The sequence below is a fragment of the Drosophila innubila genome (assembly GCF_004354385.1).
Source record: "Drosophila innubila isolate TH190305 chromosome 2R unlocalized genomic scaffold, UK_Dinn_1.0 1_C_2R, whole genome shotgun sequence".
Lineage (NCBI taxonomy): Eukaryota > Metazoa > Arthropoda > Insecta > Diptera > Drosophilidae > Drosophila > Drosophila innubila.
Window position 1 is genome coordinate 1,095,726 of NW_022995374.1, and position 18,395 is coordinate 1,114,120.

At 35.3% G+C, this 18,395-nt stretch overlaps 3 protein-coding genes and 1 non-coding gene across 7 annotated transcripts; 2 read left to right on the top strand and 2 right to left on the bottom strand.

The window, feature by feature from the left end:
• The first annotated feature begins 1,107 nt into the window (after nt 1–1,107).
• On the top strand, nt 1,108–11,066 carry LOC117784988 (MAGUK p55 subfamily member 7). 4 transcript variants are annotated; one of them, XM_034622856.1, is made up of 9 exons: nt 1,108–1,645; nt 5,708–5,805; nt 5,872–6,149; nt 6,575–6,706; nt 7,108–7,137; nt 7,427–7,594; nt 8,338–8,659; nt 9,374–9,667; nt 10,142–11,066. In XM_034622856.1, the coding sequence occupies exons 2-9, from the start codon at nt 5,763–5,765 to the stop codon at nt 10,660–10,662; spliced, it is 1,788 nt and encodes a 595-aa protein (XP_034478747.1). In that variant the 5' UTR covers nt 1,108–1,645; nt 5,708–5,762; the 3' UTR covers nt 10,663–11,066. The 4 variants fall into 4 exon arrangements, with proteins under 4 accessions (XP_034478747.1, XP_034478749.1, XP_034478748.1 ...); XM_034622858.1 differs by having other exon boundaries at nt 1,109–1,645; nt 9,491–9,667; XM_034622857.1 differs by lacking the exon at nt 7,108–7,137 and having other exon boundaries at nt 1,110–1,645.
• Trnam-cau lies at nt 8,059–8,131 on the bottom strand. The gene has a single exon. It is a non-coding gene; the product is annotated as a tRNA-Met (tRNA).
• Nucleotides 11,067–12,288: 1,222 nt separating the features above from the next.
• Nucleotides 12,289–15,555, top strand: LOC117784622 (beta-ureidopropionase). The gene is made up of 4 exons (XM_034622418.1): nt 12,289–12,509; nt 13,420–13,682; nt 14,468–15,087; nt 15,326–15,555. Exons 1-4 carry the CDS (start codon nt 12,406–12,408, stop codon nt 15,521–15,523), a joined length of 1,185 nt encoding a protein of 394 aa, XP_034478309.1. The 5' UTR covers nt 12,289–12,405; the 3' UTR covers nt 15,524–15,555.
• Nucleotides 15,556–15,726: 171 nt separating this feature from the next.
• On the bottom strand, nt 15,727–17,834 carry LOC117784621 (spermine oxidase-like). Its single transcript, XM_034622417.1, has 3 exons — nt 17,809–17,834; nt 17,077–17,747; nt 15,727–16,682 (listed from the first exon to the last, which is right to left on the bottom strand). The coding sequence occupies exons 1-3, from the start codon at nt 17,815–17,817 to the stop codon at nt 15,812–15,814; spliced, it is 1,551 nt and encodes a 516-aa protein (XP_034478308.1). The 5' UTR covers nt 17,818–17,834; the 3' UTR covers nt 15,727–15,811.
• Nucleotides 17,835–18,395: the final 561 nt, after the last annotated feature.

An 18,395-nucleotide genomic window follows, 5' to 3' on the forward strand; every position in this document is an offset into this window, starting at 1 on the left:
ATAGGAAGGATCGGTCGAAAATCTAGTGTAAGTATGAAAAACTATTTTGTTTTAAAGATATCTTAAGCAAAATCACAAATCAGATTACTATATCATATATCTAGTATAGGAAGGATCGGTCGAAAATCAAGTGTGAGTATGAAAAACTATTTTGTTTTTAGGCTATCTTAAGCAAACTCATAGAATTTGCAATTTGTATTGTCTTATATCTCTTTAATAACTATTATTCAAACCGGTCTATTATATCATATAGTTGCCGCAGGAACGACTGTTGAAAAATCAAGTTTAAGTATGAAAAACTTTTTCACTTTTTTAAATATCGCAGCTAATCTCACAGCATATACACCGCAGTTAATTTTTTACATACTACAAAAAATTTGTTTTAGATCGGCACAGTATATCTTAGGGCTGTCATAGAAAAGATTGTTCGGAAATTAAGGATTATTTTGAAAAGCTTTGTTGTTTCTTAAGGTTTCTCTACCAAACTCAATAGATGTAAATTGGAGAATATTTTTTGTGTATCCTTAGCAAATTTTGTAAAAATGGGACTACCATTAATTTTTTTTAAAGATATTTAACAAAAAAAACAAATTAAAAAAATTCATATATGTTTTATTATTGGGAGAAAATGTTTTATTAAATTAATAAAATTAAAGTACACTTTAAATATGTTGTTTTGGTTATTTAAAAATATTAAAAATTTGAAAACTGAACTACCATATCATATTGCTGTCTCGTAAGTAGTTTTAAAAATTTTTCTTCTTTAATTTGCAACAGATACTTAATGTTAATAAAAAATAAGTAATTTTACACAAATATTAATTATTTTCGAGTTTTTTTAGGTTTTTAATATTTTTTTTTGTTTGCGAAATATATTTGAGAATTACATTTGAGGGACACCCTGTATGTAGACTTGTATATTTATGTTATGCTCACAAAATTTGCTGACATGCGCAATTTCAACCCTCTTGCTCTGCTCAGTTGCTCAGTGGCTGAGTGGTGATGGTGGTGATGTTGGTGCGGTGGTGTCGGCGGTGTCTGCGTATTTTTTTTCACATTTTGTGAATGGTGCAAGGGAAAAACAAGGCGAAAACAAGGCAGCTAGAGACTTGGCCTCAGTTCGAGTCAGTCGCTCGCTGCAGTCGCTCGTGGAGACGCTAAAAAGACTGTTCTCAGTTCTCCGTTCTGAGTACTCAGTACTCGATTCTCAGTTATCAGTGTTCTCGCTGTGTCATTTATCAAACCGTGTCCAAGAGGCGCCATCCGTTCCGTATCCGTTTCTTGTGCCGTGTTTCTGCTCGACCTTTTTATTTAATCCAAATTTAACAATATAAATAACGACAATTATTTGCTCTCGAAATGCTCGAGGACCTAACTAAAAATAGCCTCGAATCTGAGCTATGTTAAGTATATATAGAAAGATATACAGCTATATTATATATAATATATTTAGTTGTCTGTGTTGCGCGTCAAGTGAAAAACTGTTTAAAAATAAAACAAACGCCGTATAAAAGTCTCAACATATTTTACTGTGACAAAAGTGGAGATTAACATATGCAACAAACAACAACAACAACTTCTAGCGACAACAACAACAACTACAACCACTAATATCATTAAATTCGCAAATTCCATTTGTTCTCAGGTATTTTGCACTCATTGTCAATTAATTTCTAAGCATTTTTTGACTTTTTAGTTAAAATCCAAATGAAAATTTTCATTTTGCACTGCTCTCTTACGCTCTCGTTTTGGCTCTTCCTCTCTCAGTATCTTGCTCTCTTTTCACTCTCTTGCTTGCGCTCTTTTGCAATATGACCAGCTTTTGCTTTGACATTTACTTGTTTTCATTCTCATAAACAATTTCAATGTTATCAATTCTTAACATCTTAAAAGCTCTCATCTTTTGGAAAAATTATAAAATGAAAAGAAAATAAAAATGAAACTTGTTTTTAAGAAATTTTTAATTTGTATAAGATGTATTGAAAATAAAACTGCGTATACTAAATAATCAAAAACTACTTAAATAATTATCTTGATATTTTTTGAGTTTTATCATCCAAAATTAAAAATAACTCATATTTAAAAATTGACTATAATATCTATTTTTAAATAGAAATTCAAAATGTTATTTAATAAAAACTGAAGCTGGGTTCTAGCTTCAAAATATTATTACTTATTTTAATTATTAATAAAAGTTTTAAAGTATTGTTAATCGGGTCATAAAATAAAATAAATATAATTTTTTTCTCACAATTAATATATTTAAAATTATAACAGTTGTGGTCTCTGTTTTGTTTGAGATTTATCCACCCCTCTCACTGCCTCCCTCCACTCACTCTCTTTCTTTGCTTCTTCCGCTTCTCGCTCTCAGACTCTTTCTCTCTCTCTTCTCTCGGAGCACAATGCTTTCATATTGTGTTACCTGTCTTATCTTATGAGTACAGTGGCTTCCTTTGTCTGCCCATTGACACGTATCATTATGCAAAACAACAACAACAATCTGAGCATTAACCGCAACAACAACAACAACAAGTGTGTTTTCCAGACTGTTTTCTGATACCAAAAAAAAAAAAGAAGACCAAAAGCACTTGGCATTTTCTCAAGTCCTATGCAACCGCACTTGCAATTAGCGTAATTGCAACTCAAGACACACACACACACACACACACACACACACACACACACACACACACACACACACATGTGGTGTATCATTTGGCAAGTTGATAGACAAGCTCATCACGCACATTACTTGAAAGTCAGTAGGGGTATTCAGCTGGTTTTAAATTCAAATAGATAATTTTTTTCTTAACTATTTATCTACACAATTAAAAGAAAAGTTTTTAAATTTAGTTAATCGAAGTTTATATTGAATGCAGTATTTCAATTATTCAATTTATAAAGTGAGCCCTCGTTTTTGCCAATTTGCATTGGTTATGAAGTATTTTAGCCTTGCAGTCAGTTGCAGTAGTACTTAGGCCCCTTTTAACCTCTCTCTCCTCCTTTTTGACAACCCCTTTCCATCTTTCTGCCCTTTCTCACATTCCTTCCATATAACCAATCAACTCCCACCCTGCGCTGACGTCGTTTCACCCTGACAAAAGCCACAGGCGTTGTTTTTGCTCGCCTCTTGACATATTGTGTATATATATATATATACGAAAGTGTATGTGTGTGTGTGTATGTAGTTCAAGGTCATCGAAACTTTAAGGCTTGATATGGTGAAAATAGCTGAAAGTAGAGCACTGATAAACCCAATCAAAAGTGTCCTCTCAACAGCTTCAAAATTTTGAAGGACGCATCATTTACAGATGATTAGCTTTAATTCTTTCCCTGAGAATGATTCCAAGTGAATGTCATTGAAGGTTCAACAACTTTAACTATATTAATAAAAAACGGCTAAATAACAAAAATTAAAGAAAGATCACTTAATTTGTTATTTCTTTAGATATTATGTCAGGACAATTTTTTTAGGTTCTTCGCATAATAATTATTAATTTAAATATTATTATTGAATTAAATCAATAGTTACCACAATCAACAGCTTCAACATTGTCAAGGACACATTAATAGCACTTGATTCGTTTTATTCGTGTCTCTAAAGATTTGTTCATAATTCCAAAAGGTTAAGGCATGCGAATGTCATTTAAGGTTCATCAGCTTGCAGCTATTTTAAGTGTTACATAACGTGTTTAGGCCAGGTCAAAGGGAAGGCACTAATGAGTCAATGACATGAGAATGAGTTCAAGCCATTTGATCAACAACAAAGTGGCAGTAAACTGACTCTTCTGTCGCACTTGGCAGCTGTCCAGAAGGGAGAGCTTGAGGAAAATAAATAGATGGAAAAGGGGCAAGAAAGGGGAGAAGCTATGCCTATTTTCCACTTCGTGCAACCATGCAACAGGAAGCGCAGCCATTGAACATTTAATGTATGCAGTCGGCACATTATTGCCTGACAGTGTTGCCAGAATTTTAAAGACAAAAAAGTAGCTAGAAATGGCAAGAAAAAATGTTTCAAACATGCTCATAATTAGTAAATTCAGATTAAAGCCGAGACTCTTTCATAATAAAGTCTTAAATGTAGATACCTGTCTTATCTATATATATAAATCTCTTTGTCCAACTGACTCACTAACTGACTGAGCATTGTACAGGCCATTATTAAATAAAATTTCAATTAATTTTTTTAAATCATAGAAATACTGATATTTTCCATTTTTGTATATGTATATACACAAAAAGTATACAGATTATTTTAGGATGAAAATCAAAATCTTAAGAAAAACAACGTATTTTTTGCGGAATTGAAAAGTTATGTTATTTTTTTTTTCAATCAGATACATGTATATTTTCCATTTTTGATTTGAACTATTTGACTAGAACTCTTTGTCCAGATTGACTGAGCATTGTACAATCCAAACCGTTAGACGTGCGATCTTGAAGTTTTGCCACAATATAGCTAAGATATATTCGTCGTGAAATAAGACAGCGTTTTGGAAATAAATAATAAAACAGTTTAAGTTAAATTTAAACTTGATATTTTTGACAAAGAATATTTTGATTTATTTTAAGTAGTATTACTAAAGATCTTTGACAGTAAGGAAAATTAATAAAATAAATAAAAGATTCCTTTAAATTTCACAACTTTTGCAATTACAAGATATCTAAAAGTGGCAACACTGTTTTTTAGTGGTTTCCTCCTCTGCAATTTATGACTGTCACTAAAAGGAGAGCAACAGCCATTGAGGCGAGACAAAGTCATGTTCCACATATGTGTTCCCTCTCCCTCTGCCCCTTCTTTATCACTATCTGCATTGTGAAAGTGACCATAAATTGTGTTATTTCTAATCGAGTTGCCGTTGCAAATAAATCAGCAGCAAGTGGAGCAGCCTTAGTTGACCCTACTTGTTTCTAACTGGGCCTAAAGCCAGCTAATTGCATTTGTGCCACGCCAGCAATAGTGAAGGCAACTGGAAACAGTGGGAGGGAAAAGAGTGTCGCCAGTACGACGCCAGCCGAAAGTCTAATGAAGCGAAAATGTCCATTGTACTCAATACTAATGCCCCCATTACGTATACGACGCTTTGTCAACAAAGTATTTTTTTTTTACTATTTTTGGCAGGCTAACAAAAAGGAAGACATTTAGTTTTTCCCCTCTCTAGCTTCTTTACCAAAACTTTTATAAATTGACTTTTCGCACACATCAAATTTTAATTTTTTATTCATTTTTCTTACTCTTAGCAAAGGATGTAACTCATAAATGAATCGTGCCTTCTTTGGGGCAAGAACTCAGCACAAATTGAGTTAAATTCAGCTATCGATTTTTATTTACAGAACATGTATTATTGAGCTTCCATATTTGGCTTCTTTCAATTTCCCAGAATCTTAAGAAGGTCTGAGCTAAGGGATGTTTGAATCAGCTTAACATAAATTTAGTAAACCTTCACTTTTAAACTATTATAAAAACCTCCAACAGCTTGGAAAATAATAATAAGTTATTTATTTAAGTTTCATATATATTATGTTTGTAAATTGACAAGTTAAAAACTAGTTCTTTATTGAAGTTTTATTTATTTCAGTATTTAAGTATGTTTATAATGAATAGTTTCTTTATGTCGATTTATTTGAAATTTTCGACATTACATAAAAAAAAAAAAGAATTTGTTTAAATTAAATAAAAATTGCTAACAATTATATCATTTTTTAGGTAAAGAACAAAAAAGGAACATAATAAAAGATAAGGAACTGCGTGTTTTTGTAGCATGCTAGCTGCAGTTATGGCATCAGATATTAATTGGGATCCAGGTAAGTCTTAAACAATATTCCAATGCATATCGACTTGTAAATAATTATATAATTATGTATTTACAGCGCTGTCAAGATTAATCACCACATTAAAGGAATCGGACAATTTGTCGAATGATCAGGAAATTGATTTTCTCAAGGCTTTGCTGGAGTCCAAAGAGCTCAATGCCTTGGTCAATGTGCACACTAAAGTGGCAAAGGTGGGACGCGACGATCGACTAGCTCCAGTTTTATCCACCTCGGCACAGGTGCTCTATGAAGTGCTGGAACTGCTCTCGCAGCGTTGCCACCTAAGTGATGACTGCAAGGAGACTTTTCACCTGCTACAAGACTCCCATGTGCAGGTGAGTAAGCGGAATGCTAGTCAGTCAGTCAGTCAGTTAGTCAGGACAAACAGATTTTAATATATATTAATTTTAGATAATTTATTGGTAAGAAAATCTTTAGATCTTGCTAGATTTGTCAGAAAAATTCATATTTGTCTGGAAAATCGGCAGATTTGACAGGGAGTTAAATCTGATATACTGGAAAATAGCCAGATTTGGCTGGAACGTTCAGATTTGGCGAGGAAAACGAATGTGTCACTTAAGTCAAGATAAATTTATCTCCGCTATGTTGTGTCAAAATTTCAGTCTCCTACGTCTTACTGCTTGGGCAGCACAAAAATCAGTCAGTCAGTCAGGACAAACAGTTTTATATATTACTTTTAAATAGAATTAATTCGCAATTTTTTTAATATTAAAAACAAATATTTATCTTCCTCTTGCAGCATCTACTATTTGCTCACGATGCCATTGCACAAAAGGATTTTTATCCGCATCTGCCCGAGGTGCCCATTGAAATGGATGAGGATGAAGAGACCATTAAAATTGTACAGCTCGTGAAAAGTAACGAGCCTTTGGTGAGTTATTCATGCTTATAATAATTCCGATCTCATGTCCATCTTCAGCTTCATTGTCATACTTTGTCCAATCAATCTGTATAAAGCTATGTCTACTGTCTACTGTCCAAATTTCATAGTCCTACTCGTCCTCATTCACATAACGATGAGTAAGTCCTTCAACTGTTCTCAGCTTTTGCCTTGTGTGTCTAAAAAAATACTGCTCCAACTGCTCCTCTCTGCGCTTTCATTCATTTCCTTAAAACCGCATCTCTTTTCAAATTCTTTTAAGCTAACAAATATTTTGTACATTTTGCTTTGTATATTAAAAAAAAAAAAACATTTCCAAAATCGAATAAAATCGAATTGATATTTCAAACTCGCCCATAAAAAATATGACATAAATAAATAAATAAACACAGACAGGAGCACAAAGTGCGGAACCGATTGTTGTAAGTAAACAATGTCCTTACTGTATAGCTGCAATATAAAACAAATATAAAAATCAAACAAACAACAACAACAAAACTCCTTACACAACAACATAACAACTTTGTACAAAAACAAGCGCAATTTGTTGTACACTTTTTCTGTAATCTATTTATTGTTGTCAATTGAAAATCAATCAAAAATACACACACACACATATACACACGCTCACCCACACAAAAGACTCACACACACACATTCAAATACAAATACAGTTTGAGCTTGGTTAATAAAAACGTTGCCTACTTTTAGGGCGCAACTATAAAAACTGACGAGGAAACCGGCAAAATAATTATTGCGAGAATTATGCACGGCGGAGCTGCGGATCGTTCGGGTCTAATACACGTGGGCGACGAGGTCATTGAGGTCAACAGCATCAATGTGGAGGGCAAAACGCCTGGCGACGTCCTAACCATTTTGGTAATTATAAAAATAGAATGAATTCAATAAAATTTGAATGCAGAATGAATTTAGTGGTCAAACCATGATCAAAATGACATTCCGTTTAAAAAACGGTTGAGTTTTGATCAAGTTGTGAGCGTTTGAAGTTGGTCAAACTTAGGATCGAACCACTTTACAAGATTTTTTTCAGAAAAATGAAAGGTGTTAGAATCAAAAGTGTTTAAAGTGTTGTTTTATACTAATTACGATATAAGGAGTTGATTAAAAGTAAAAACTTTAGATTTAAAATTTTTAATTTTCAAAATTTCAAAGAGGGGACCCTTACCATCAAAATCGAATTTTGGTCGAAAATAATAAAATTTTCGAAATGATTGCAGAAGGAATTACGAGTTCAAATCATGATTAAAATGACATTCCGCTTGAAAATCGGTTCAGTTTTGATCAAGTTATGACAGTTTGAAGTTGGAAAAAAAAAAATTACCTGCCCCGGGTGAGGCTCGAACTCACGACCTTAAGATTATGAGACTTACGCGCTGCCAACTGCGCCACCGAGGCCTTGTGTCGACGGCTGTCAAAATAATAAGCATGTGCATTATTTTCATATCAAAAATTATAAAAATATCCCTGTGAAAATATTTATAAATATCATTGTATCTATTAAAATAAAAATAATACAAAATAAACAAAATGTTATTCAATTTATTATTTTTACAACAATTTTTGAAAACCAGACAAGATATTAATTAATTTAATAATTTCAGCAAAATTCCGAGGGCACGATTACGTTTAAGCTCGTGCCGGCGGATACGAAAGGTGCCCAGCGGGAGTCCAAGGTTCGAGTGCGTGCTCATTTCGACTACAATCCGGATGTGGATCCTTATATACCCTGCAAGGAAGCCGGCTTGGCGTTCCAGCGTGGCGATGTGCTGCACATTGTGGCACAGGACGATGCCTATTGGTGGCAGGCACGCAAGGATCACGAACGGTCGGCCAGAGCCGGTCTCATTCCCAGTCGAGCTCTGCAGGAGCGACGCATCCTTCACGAACGCACCCAACGGGAATCTAACGAAATGGACTCGAAGCGTAAGTAAAAAGAAAAAGACTAGAAAAAAGGGTTATCTTTTGGAAAAAGTTTGTCTATTTATCAATTTAACGTATATAATTAATTGGAACTAAAAAAAGTAGTGCTAATGATAACTAAATATAATGAAAGGATTAAATTTTAGAAAATTTTAAAAACTCTTTAAAATGTTACAAATAGTTCAAAATTTAGGAAATAAAACTAATTTATCTACATTTTCAATACCTATTTAATTTTTCACTATATAAGTTATTTCTGCATATTTAACAATCAAAAATCTTTAAATTTCTTAAAATTATTCTAAATTTATCAACCTTCAATCTCAAAATTTGTTTACTGCCATAAAATGCATTTATTTGACAGTTTTACTATCATTGCTAGTATAGCTAAATTTTTTACTAAAATTTTTAATGAATAAAAAAAAACATTAGAATAGCTTTAAAAATTTCTTTATAATAAAATATTATTACTTTAGCACTACTTTTTCAAAGCTAATAAAATGTCATTTTCATTAGCACTACTTGAATGAATTGACTAATGCATTAAAATTGTAGTTAATTGGGTACGTCTCTGACCTCTACTAATTTGAGCTGATTTCATTTCTCCCGCCATGAGATTCATTCGTTTCATTTATTCAACATTTGCACGCTCATCCCTTAACCCTTAACCTGAACTCAACTCAACTCATCTCCTATGGGGGTTGGTGGGAAACACAGCCGGTTCATGCGCCTCACTCTGCACCACTCCGCCGGGCTCTCCGCGTCTGCAGACGAGCAGCAGCAGCTCCTCGTGTCGTCAGCCAAAGACTAAAAAGATCATGTACGATTTGACAGAGAACGATGACTTTGATCGGGAACTGATCGCCACATATGAGGAGGTTGCCAAGCTCTATCCACGTCCTGGCGTCTTTCGTCCTGTCGTCCTCATTGGTGCTCCTGGAGTTGGACGCAACGAGCTGCGACGTCGCCTCATAGCTCGCGATCCCGAGAAGTTCCGCAGTCCAGTGCCATGTAAGTGATAAATTAAACTAAGAGTTCAAAATTTTGGGTGATTTAAATCTAAATAATTTGCTAGAAAATGAGTATTTAAAAAATAAAATTTAAAATATTTTAAACAGGAAATAAAAGAAAAGAAGAAACCAAAAATACTAGGAAACGAGTGTATGAAAAAAAAATCATATGATAATATCTTAGGAACCCAAACAAGAAAAAATTTAAGTAAAAATTAAAATTTCATTTTGTTTCTAACAAAGTTGCAAAAATACTTAAAATTCGTAATCAAAAATATTAAAATATCTGTCTGTAATTATATGAGTCAGTGAGTCAGGACAAAGAGTTTTATATATATAGGTTTTGTATTTCAATTTCAATTTGTAATTTAAAGTTCATAGAATTTCTATTAAGTTAATTTGTATGAAGAACACGAAATTCGCATGATATTCCCCTCGAAGCACTTACTCATATTCCTTTTTTATACCTATCCAGACACTACTAGACCTATGCGTACCGGTGAAGTTCCTGGCAGGGAGTACATATTCGTCGCACGGGACAAAATGGATGCAGATATTGAGGCGGGCAAATTTGTGGAGCACGGCGAGTACAAGGGACACCTGTATGGCACCTCGGCGGAGAGTGTCAAGTCGATTGTAAATGCCGGCTGTGTCTGTGTGCTGAGTCCACATTATCAGGCCATCAAGACACTGCGCACGGCACAATTGAAACCCTTCCTTGTACACATCAAGCCTCCGGAGTTGGAAATTCTCAAGTCGACACGAACTGAGGCGCGTGCCAAATCCACCTTTGATGAGGCGAATGCTCGCAGCTTTACGGATGAGGAATTCGAGGATATGCTAAAGTCCACAAAACGCATTGACTTCCTCTATGGACACTTTTTCGATGTGGAGATTGTCAACGCGGAGCTGTTGAATGCATTCGAGCAGCTCGTACAGAATGTCCAGCGTCTGGAGAATGAACCTCTTTGGGCGCCCTCCATTTGGGTGCAGTAATAGGGGAATCATTGAGGAATCAGCGGTAATTCACTAGAGATTCACCAAGGATTCACTAAGGACTCACTAAGGACTCACTAGGGACTCACCTATGATTCCTTGCAGCCCTTTGCAATTTGTTGAACAAACACCAAAGTATTTGCCATACGAATTTAGCCCTTATTTTCGGTTCGTTAAAAAAAAACCGCTAAAGCTAAATGTACAGTTAGTTGCCAATGTTGAACGGCATTTAGATAGACAGAGACAGACAAACGGACGGACAGACAGAGAAAGATATATAGAGAAAATACTATTTACCCTTAGGCTGTCCTACGGGACAATCCTGTCCAGCGTTAGTCCTTTTCACGACATGTACCTTTTTGCGTAAAAGTGAAAACAATGAAAAGAATACAATAAAAACAAAGTTGAAAAAATTATATTAAAACTAAAATAATACTAATTATGTAAACTAATTCAAAAACTCATTTAACCAAAAATTTAAGCGAAAATTATTATTAAAAAAAATATATGAGAATATATGTTGTAAAACAATTATTTTATTCAAATAATGATGTCCAAAATCCATCTATATATTAAAGATATAAAATGTTTAAATTTTTTAGACAATACCAGAACAATTATAAATGTGTTAAAATTCCAGAAAAAACGTTTTGTGTATTTTTTTCTTGGTATTTTAAATGTGAAAGAGCAGAATGGAAGATCGATAAAATGAATATATAATATGAAAGAAAAGTTATATTCAGGGCGTTAAAGATTATTTACCATAGTCGAGGATTGTAGACATAAAAAAATTTTAATTTAAGTTTCAATTTCAAAAAAAAGGTTTTAATTTATTGTAGTTTACTTCTCAATTTTTATTTTTTTTGCTATATCTAAAAAAATAACAGAGTTAAAATGTATTTAAAAATGTTTCTTAGTCAAAAAAAAGTGCTGAATACTACTTAGTACAGATGTACCTAAAGTACTCACTTAGGTGTTAATATGTGCACTTGTTCTCTGAGATTTATATTTGCATATGTTTTCTGTAAAATCACAAAGCACGAGAACATTGAGTGTTCTCTGCTGATAAGCGCTACAATCTATTATTTTATGAGTAGATAAACAAACTCAAAATAATTACTGACTAGACTTAATGCAATCAGATAAATCAACTGAAATATTAGCAAGTGCAGAATTTTCCAGTGTTAACCAAGTTGGCTCTGTGTTTATTTATTTATTAAATTTGTAAATTCCTTAAACCACTAAAGATACATTTAAATTCATCAAAATGTTTTTTAAAAAAATCTAAATTAATAAGTTACTTTTCGGCATAGTTTTTTATTAATTTTTTGTAATTAAATTTTTAATTAAAGACAATTGGGTCACATAAGGGTTAAGAAAGCGACTGCTCAGTTGACTTAGGTCTGTTTATCAGCTGCGTCGTTGCTCAATGAGATAAGGTCAAAGCAAGAGAGGAGAGGAGCAGCTGGGAGGGCAGATGAGGCGAGGAACACCAGCAGAGCGGAGGCAGCGACGCAGGCAGCGACAGAGGCAGCGGCAGAGACAGAGGCAGCAGCAGAGTCAGCGAAATTGAAATTGACTGCGGAACAGGCTGCGATCGCGTGGCATTAACATTCCGAATTGTGAGCTAATCGCGAGTGGTTCGCTGTTCCACAAACGAGTACCCGAAATACTCGAAATTCAATTTATTCAATTTGCGCATTTCTCTGACTGTGTGTGTGTGTGTTTTCCTAATTAGCAATTATGTCGGCATTTGAATTAAAGAGTCTTGATGAGTGCTTGGAAAAGCATTTGCCAGCAGCGGAGCTGAGGGAGGTGAAGCGTATTCTCTATGGCGTGGAAAAGGAGTAAGTAACATATAAAAAAATATTTTTTTTTAAATATATATATATATTTATTTGATTTTATAACAATATTTAAGTTAAAAATTAAAAGCGTTTAACATAAAATTAAATCATTTTTTTTATCAATAATTTAAATTTTAAGAAATACAAAATTGTATATAGACAGTTTCACACACTTTTTCTTATTTTATATACCTTTTTAGGTTTTATCTATATATTTGTTCTTGTTTTTTCTTGATCTTAACAAAATTTATTTGATTGTTATTTATTTAAAAAAGCAATAAACACAAAATTGAGAGCATTTAATTAATATAAATACCTTTGTTGGTTTTAAAAATTTCAGCTTACTTAATTTTTATTGCTTTGGATTCTTAGAGCAAATAAAAAATATATATGTTGCGCTTAATATTTTTGAAAATTAAAAAAGTATATAGTAATTTTTAATATTATCAAAACAATTATTTGACTATACATATTATGCGCTTGACATTAGATTTGACATATTTTAATACATTGTGAAGACTTAGAGATAAGTGAAGTGAAGAGATAAGTCTAGAAGAAAGTGAAATACTTTGCATAGAACTTTGATGAACATCTATGTAGATTTCCCTATATTAATACAAATTTATATATATGCAAAAGCGCACATTAAATTTATAATTAGAATATACATATCACGTATACGCCATGTGAAACACACACTCACACATTGTTGGTCGTATCAAAAGCTTGTGGCAAAAATTGACGACCAAAACAAAAAGACAGATACATGAAAACACTTGAAAAGCGAAAGCAATGTTTACGAAACAGTAAATAAGACTAACAAACTGAGAGAGAACTCAGTCTATATTTTGCTCGCTCTATCTAAAACACCCTCTCTCTCTCTCTCTGGTTTTGTTTTGCAACCCTTTAGTCAAACCCTCGAATTGCCGGCTGATGCTTTAGCCACTGCCAAGGCAAATGCCTTTGAAATCAAGGGATATCGTTTCACCGCTCGCCCGGAGGAATTGAGAAAACCACGTCTGGTCCGAGTGGGTGCCATCCAGAATTCCATCGCGTTGCCAACGACGGCGCCCATTGAGCAGCAACGGGAGGCAATCTGGAAGAAGGTCAAGGCCATGATCAAGGCGGCGGCAGAGGCGGGCTGTAACATTGTGTGCACCCAGGAGGCATGGAGTGAGTATTTTATAATTTCTTACTAAGATAACCTAGAAAAATTATTTTAAAAAAGCCAAAAATATAGCACAATATTAGAAAACTTTAAATTAGGGGGGGAAAAAATAATACACTTTTTTGCTTACTTTTCTTGAGTATAATCAAAGAAGTTTCAATCAGAAAAAATGAATAGAGAAGGAACAAAAATTTAGAACACGAAAATAAAGAAATTATAAAGACTAGTTAAGAAGCATTTCCAAAATGTAAATTTGAAAATTAATACAGGAAAAAAATAACTGGGAAACAAAAATGTTTAAATTCCTTGCTACAAAAATAGCTTTTTAAATTTTCTTTTTTTACTTAGACATTTTCTTTATATTCTACTATTATTATTAAAAACCACCAGAACCAGCTTTTAAAATAATACGTTTTTTATGGACATTAACGTTATCTATTAATATTATCTATTATCTCACTTAATCGCATCAAGATTGGACAAGTAGAGCGGCAACAATAGCTAACCAAAGTTATTAAAAATTAAGGCAATACAAGCACCCAAAAGTATGCAGTAGTTTTTTTATTAGATAGAATTTTCTGTAAAGTACTTTAATATATATTGAAATAAGTATCGGGTATTCAATGGTAGGGATCTCGACTAAAGGCTTTTCGACTAGTTTATTATGTTTTCTGAATGTTATTCTTAGTTTTTCTGTCTTTGTTATTATATTTTTATAATTTTTTGTATAATAATATCATTTATTTATTCTTTAATCTTATGCTTCTATTCTTCAATTTTCACCCTGTAGCCATGCCATTTGCTTTCTGCACTCGCGAAAAGTTCCCATGGTGCGAATTTGCCGAGGAAGCCGAAAAGGGACCCACAACCAAGATGCTTTCTGAGCTGGCCAAGGCCTACAACATGGTTATCATCAGCTCGATACTGGAAAGAGATGTGGAGCATGGAGAGACGATCTGGAACACGGCGGTGGTTATATCGAACAGTGGTCGATATATAGGAAAACATCGCAAGAATCACATACCACGAGTGGGAGACTTTAATGAATCCACCTACTACATGGAGGGCAACACTGGACATCCAGTTTTCGAAACGGATTTCGGCAGAATAGCCATTAATATCTGCTATGGTCGCCATCATCCGCAGAATTGGATGATGTTCGGTTTGAATGGCGCCGAAATTGTGTTCAATCCCTCGGCTACAATTGGAAGACTCTCGGAACCACTGTGGTGCATTGAGGCCCGAAATGCGGCCATTGCCAACAGTTACTTTACAGTGGGCATCAATCGCGTGGGCACCGAGGAATTCCCTAACGAATACACCTCGGGAGATGGACAACCGGCGCACAAGGAATTCGGACCATTCTACGGCTCCTCATACGTGGCCGCCCCAGATGGTTCAAGAACTCCGGTAGGTCTAATAATGGCAATTAAAAATTCTAAAAACTAATTGGAAAATCCAAAAGAAAGGCGAAAAAAAACTGTAGTAAAATTCAAAAAACATTCAAAGTAAAAAAATTCTAAAAAGTCTAGTTCAGTTTTAAAATGATTGTTTTGGTTACATTTTTCGAGTAGTTCAAAAATATAGTACTTCTTATAGGGTATTATTAAATTGATAACTACATGAGTATTGACAACTTTCCTTTCAGAGCTTATCACGTTGCAATGACGGTCTGCTGGTGACGGAACTGGATCTGAACTTGTGTCGTCAGGTGAAGGATTTCTGGGGCTTCCGTTTGACGCAACGTTTACCCCTCTATGCGGAATCACTGCAAAAGGCAACGGAACTGGACTTTAAGCCACAGATCATAAAGGAAAACTATAGTGACATTAAGCATTTTTTATAGAAAAATATAACTGAAGGATTTTGAATACACAACTGGTGCTGCTTCTTCTTCTTAAACTTCTACAAAGAGTTTATTATAATCAAAAAAATACTAAAATGACCCTAATGATTTTTAAGTGAAAATAAAATTTCGGGGTTTGAATATGCGCGTACTGCTACCTCTTCTGAAACTCTTACTACAGTAAGTGTAAAGTAATAACAGAATTAAAAGTTACCATTGACACTCTTTATTGAAATATATAACTCTTAAATTTGATTATGCGCCCGTTTCTACCTATTTATAAAACCCTTAATACAAATCCTTCTGGTAGTAGCCGGTAAGACGACGAGCCTCACGTAGTCCCGTCTCGACAGCCCCGTGAACTGTCGAGTAGTGCTTGGAGCTAGTCGCCTCGCCAGCAAACAGTAAAATAGGTCGGACAGATATGGGTCTCAAGTCAAACAAGGACACATAGGACGAATTGGTTGGCTCATAGGCCAGCAGATTAACGGGTTGGGCCAATTGATCGGGTCCTGTATTATAGCTCTTGGTCAGCAGGGATGGATAGGAATATGCCCCCAAATGGGCGGGATCTATACTCCATCGGCTGCTCACCAATCGCTTAGGCTGTGTTATCTTCATTTTGGGCAGAAATCTTCTCAGCATATACATGATGCCCTGTGTCAGTAGTTTCGAGTCAATTGACTCGATTATTTCCGTATTGGGACCCGCGGCCCAACCGAGCAGTACCCGAGGTTGATACGCATACGGATGTATGCTATAGATATCCGATAACCACTCCAGCTGCGGTTGATTCAGATCATCCGTCCTCCACATGGCATTAAAACCGCACCAGTTCTCTGCCCAAAATGGTTCATCGAATTCGGCAAATATTTTACAAACTTGCGCAAAGCCGAGAAAATTGATTGCCTTTCTTTTGGCCAATGGCAAAATTGGCTCAAAGAGTCGAGTGTTTTTCTTGAGTACACCTAACGAAACGGTGACCACCACATGATCAGCCAAATACTGATTATCATTCTCGCAAGAGATCTGCACAGTGCCATCGAAGCGATCCCAATTGATTTTCAAAACGCGTGTATTGAAATCGATGCAGTCCTTGAGTAAACCATGCTCATTCATCTCATCACCATCGACAAGGACGCGCAGGAACTGCTTGTAGCTGTAAAGGATGAAATATAAATAAGATAGGGCTACCCGATTTAAAAAGATGTTTTCATACTACAACTTCATTTTCGATCTATCGTTCGTATGGCAGCTATATGATTTAGGGGTCCGATCCAAAAATAAAAACAAACTCAATCTGCGTACAGTATCCAGGAACCTACTTACCAAGTTTGAAGTCTCTAGCTCTTATGATCTCTGAGATCGACGCGTTCAAACAGACGGACAGACAGACGGACAGACAGACAGACAGACAGACAGACAGACAGACGGACAGACGGACATGGTTTGATCGACTCGGCTGTTGAACCTGAGCATTGTACCCCTTTTTGCCCATTTTTAAAGGGCTCAGGGTATAAAAACTGATCACCCTATCTTGACCCTTGCCTTACCCCACGTCCCGCCAATTCTGAAAGCAATCCCCTTGACAGGGACTGAATGAATCATATCCGGATGCACTCAGATCCGTATCGACAGCAGCTCCCTCCATTTTCTTAAAGGTGCGCAGAAATTCGGCGGCCAGTTTACGATCAACATTGCGGAACTGTGGCGTCGATAGAGCCTCGGCGAACTTCTCCACCAGGTACTCGCCAAAAGTGCCCTCATAATGGATGAGATCCGCATGCCTGTTATTAAATATTTGCCGCATGACTTTAATTAACTTGACGACCAAGGAGCGTCGCATTCGGTCCCCATTCGATCGTATCCATTCAGAGCGCACAAAGTAATCCATCGATGAGTCCAGCATATTGAGTTCCTTGACCATTTGGAAGACAACATTGCCGTGCTCACCATTTACCCACTGAGCACCCATATCGATATAGTTATCGCCAAATCTCATTGTCCTAATGCGACCTCCAATACGATCCGACATCTCCACAATGCGTACCTTCTCAAATCCCTGTTTTTTGAGCGCCACAGCGCAGGCCAATCCGGCGGCACCAGCACCAAGTATCACTATATTCGGCTCCGAGTTGAAGGATTGACTGAGCTTCTTGGGTGATTTACGTTTGGATGCATGGTATCGATTGTGGAGTTGTCGATGCGGCTTTTTCGACCAGCACTACACAGGAGGCAGAAGCGAGGAAATTAGGAATTAACCACCGTCATTTACAGTCACTTACACTTCCCATAGGTCGAAATTTTATATAATTTGGAAAAATGACAAGCAATTTTTTCAATAAGGCTTTCCCAGCCTGCCTCCCCACCTAGACTATGTTAGACTAGGGTATTAGACCAAGGAATTTACACTAGATAAGCCTTTCAACTCAGGATTACACGACTAACCCTACCCCGAAAGAACCCTTTAGGACACTTTTTTTCTTATACTTGTACAACTGTATTGGTCAGCTTTAAGATGGGAAAAATATTTCCCGAATATTCCCTTGACATGTTTTTGTTGACTTCTTACCCAGTCAAACTTATCCAACCCTTAAAAAAAATAACCCTTTTGGACACTTTCTTCTAAGCCATAAAAAGAACTTTACTTGTCAGCTTCAAGACGTAAAATATTTTAAATTCAGCACTTCTTAACCCCTATATCAATTCTCCTTTCATATATATAGACTTCTCATCAAGTCAAAGTCATTTAACCCTTTCTCAAAAAAAACCCTTGAGGACACTTTCTTCTAAGACATAAAAAAACATTATTTGTCAGCTTCAAGATGTAAAAATATTTTAAATTCATCACTTCTAAGCCCCTATATCAATT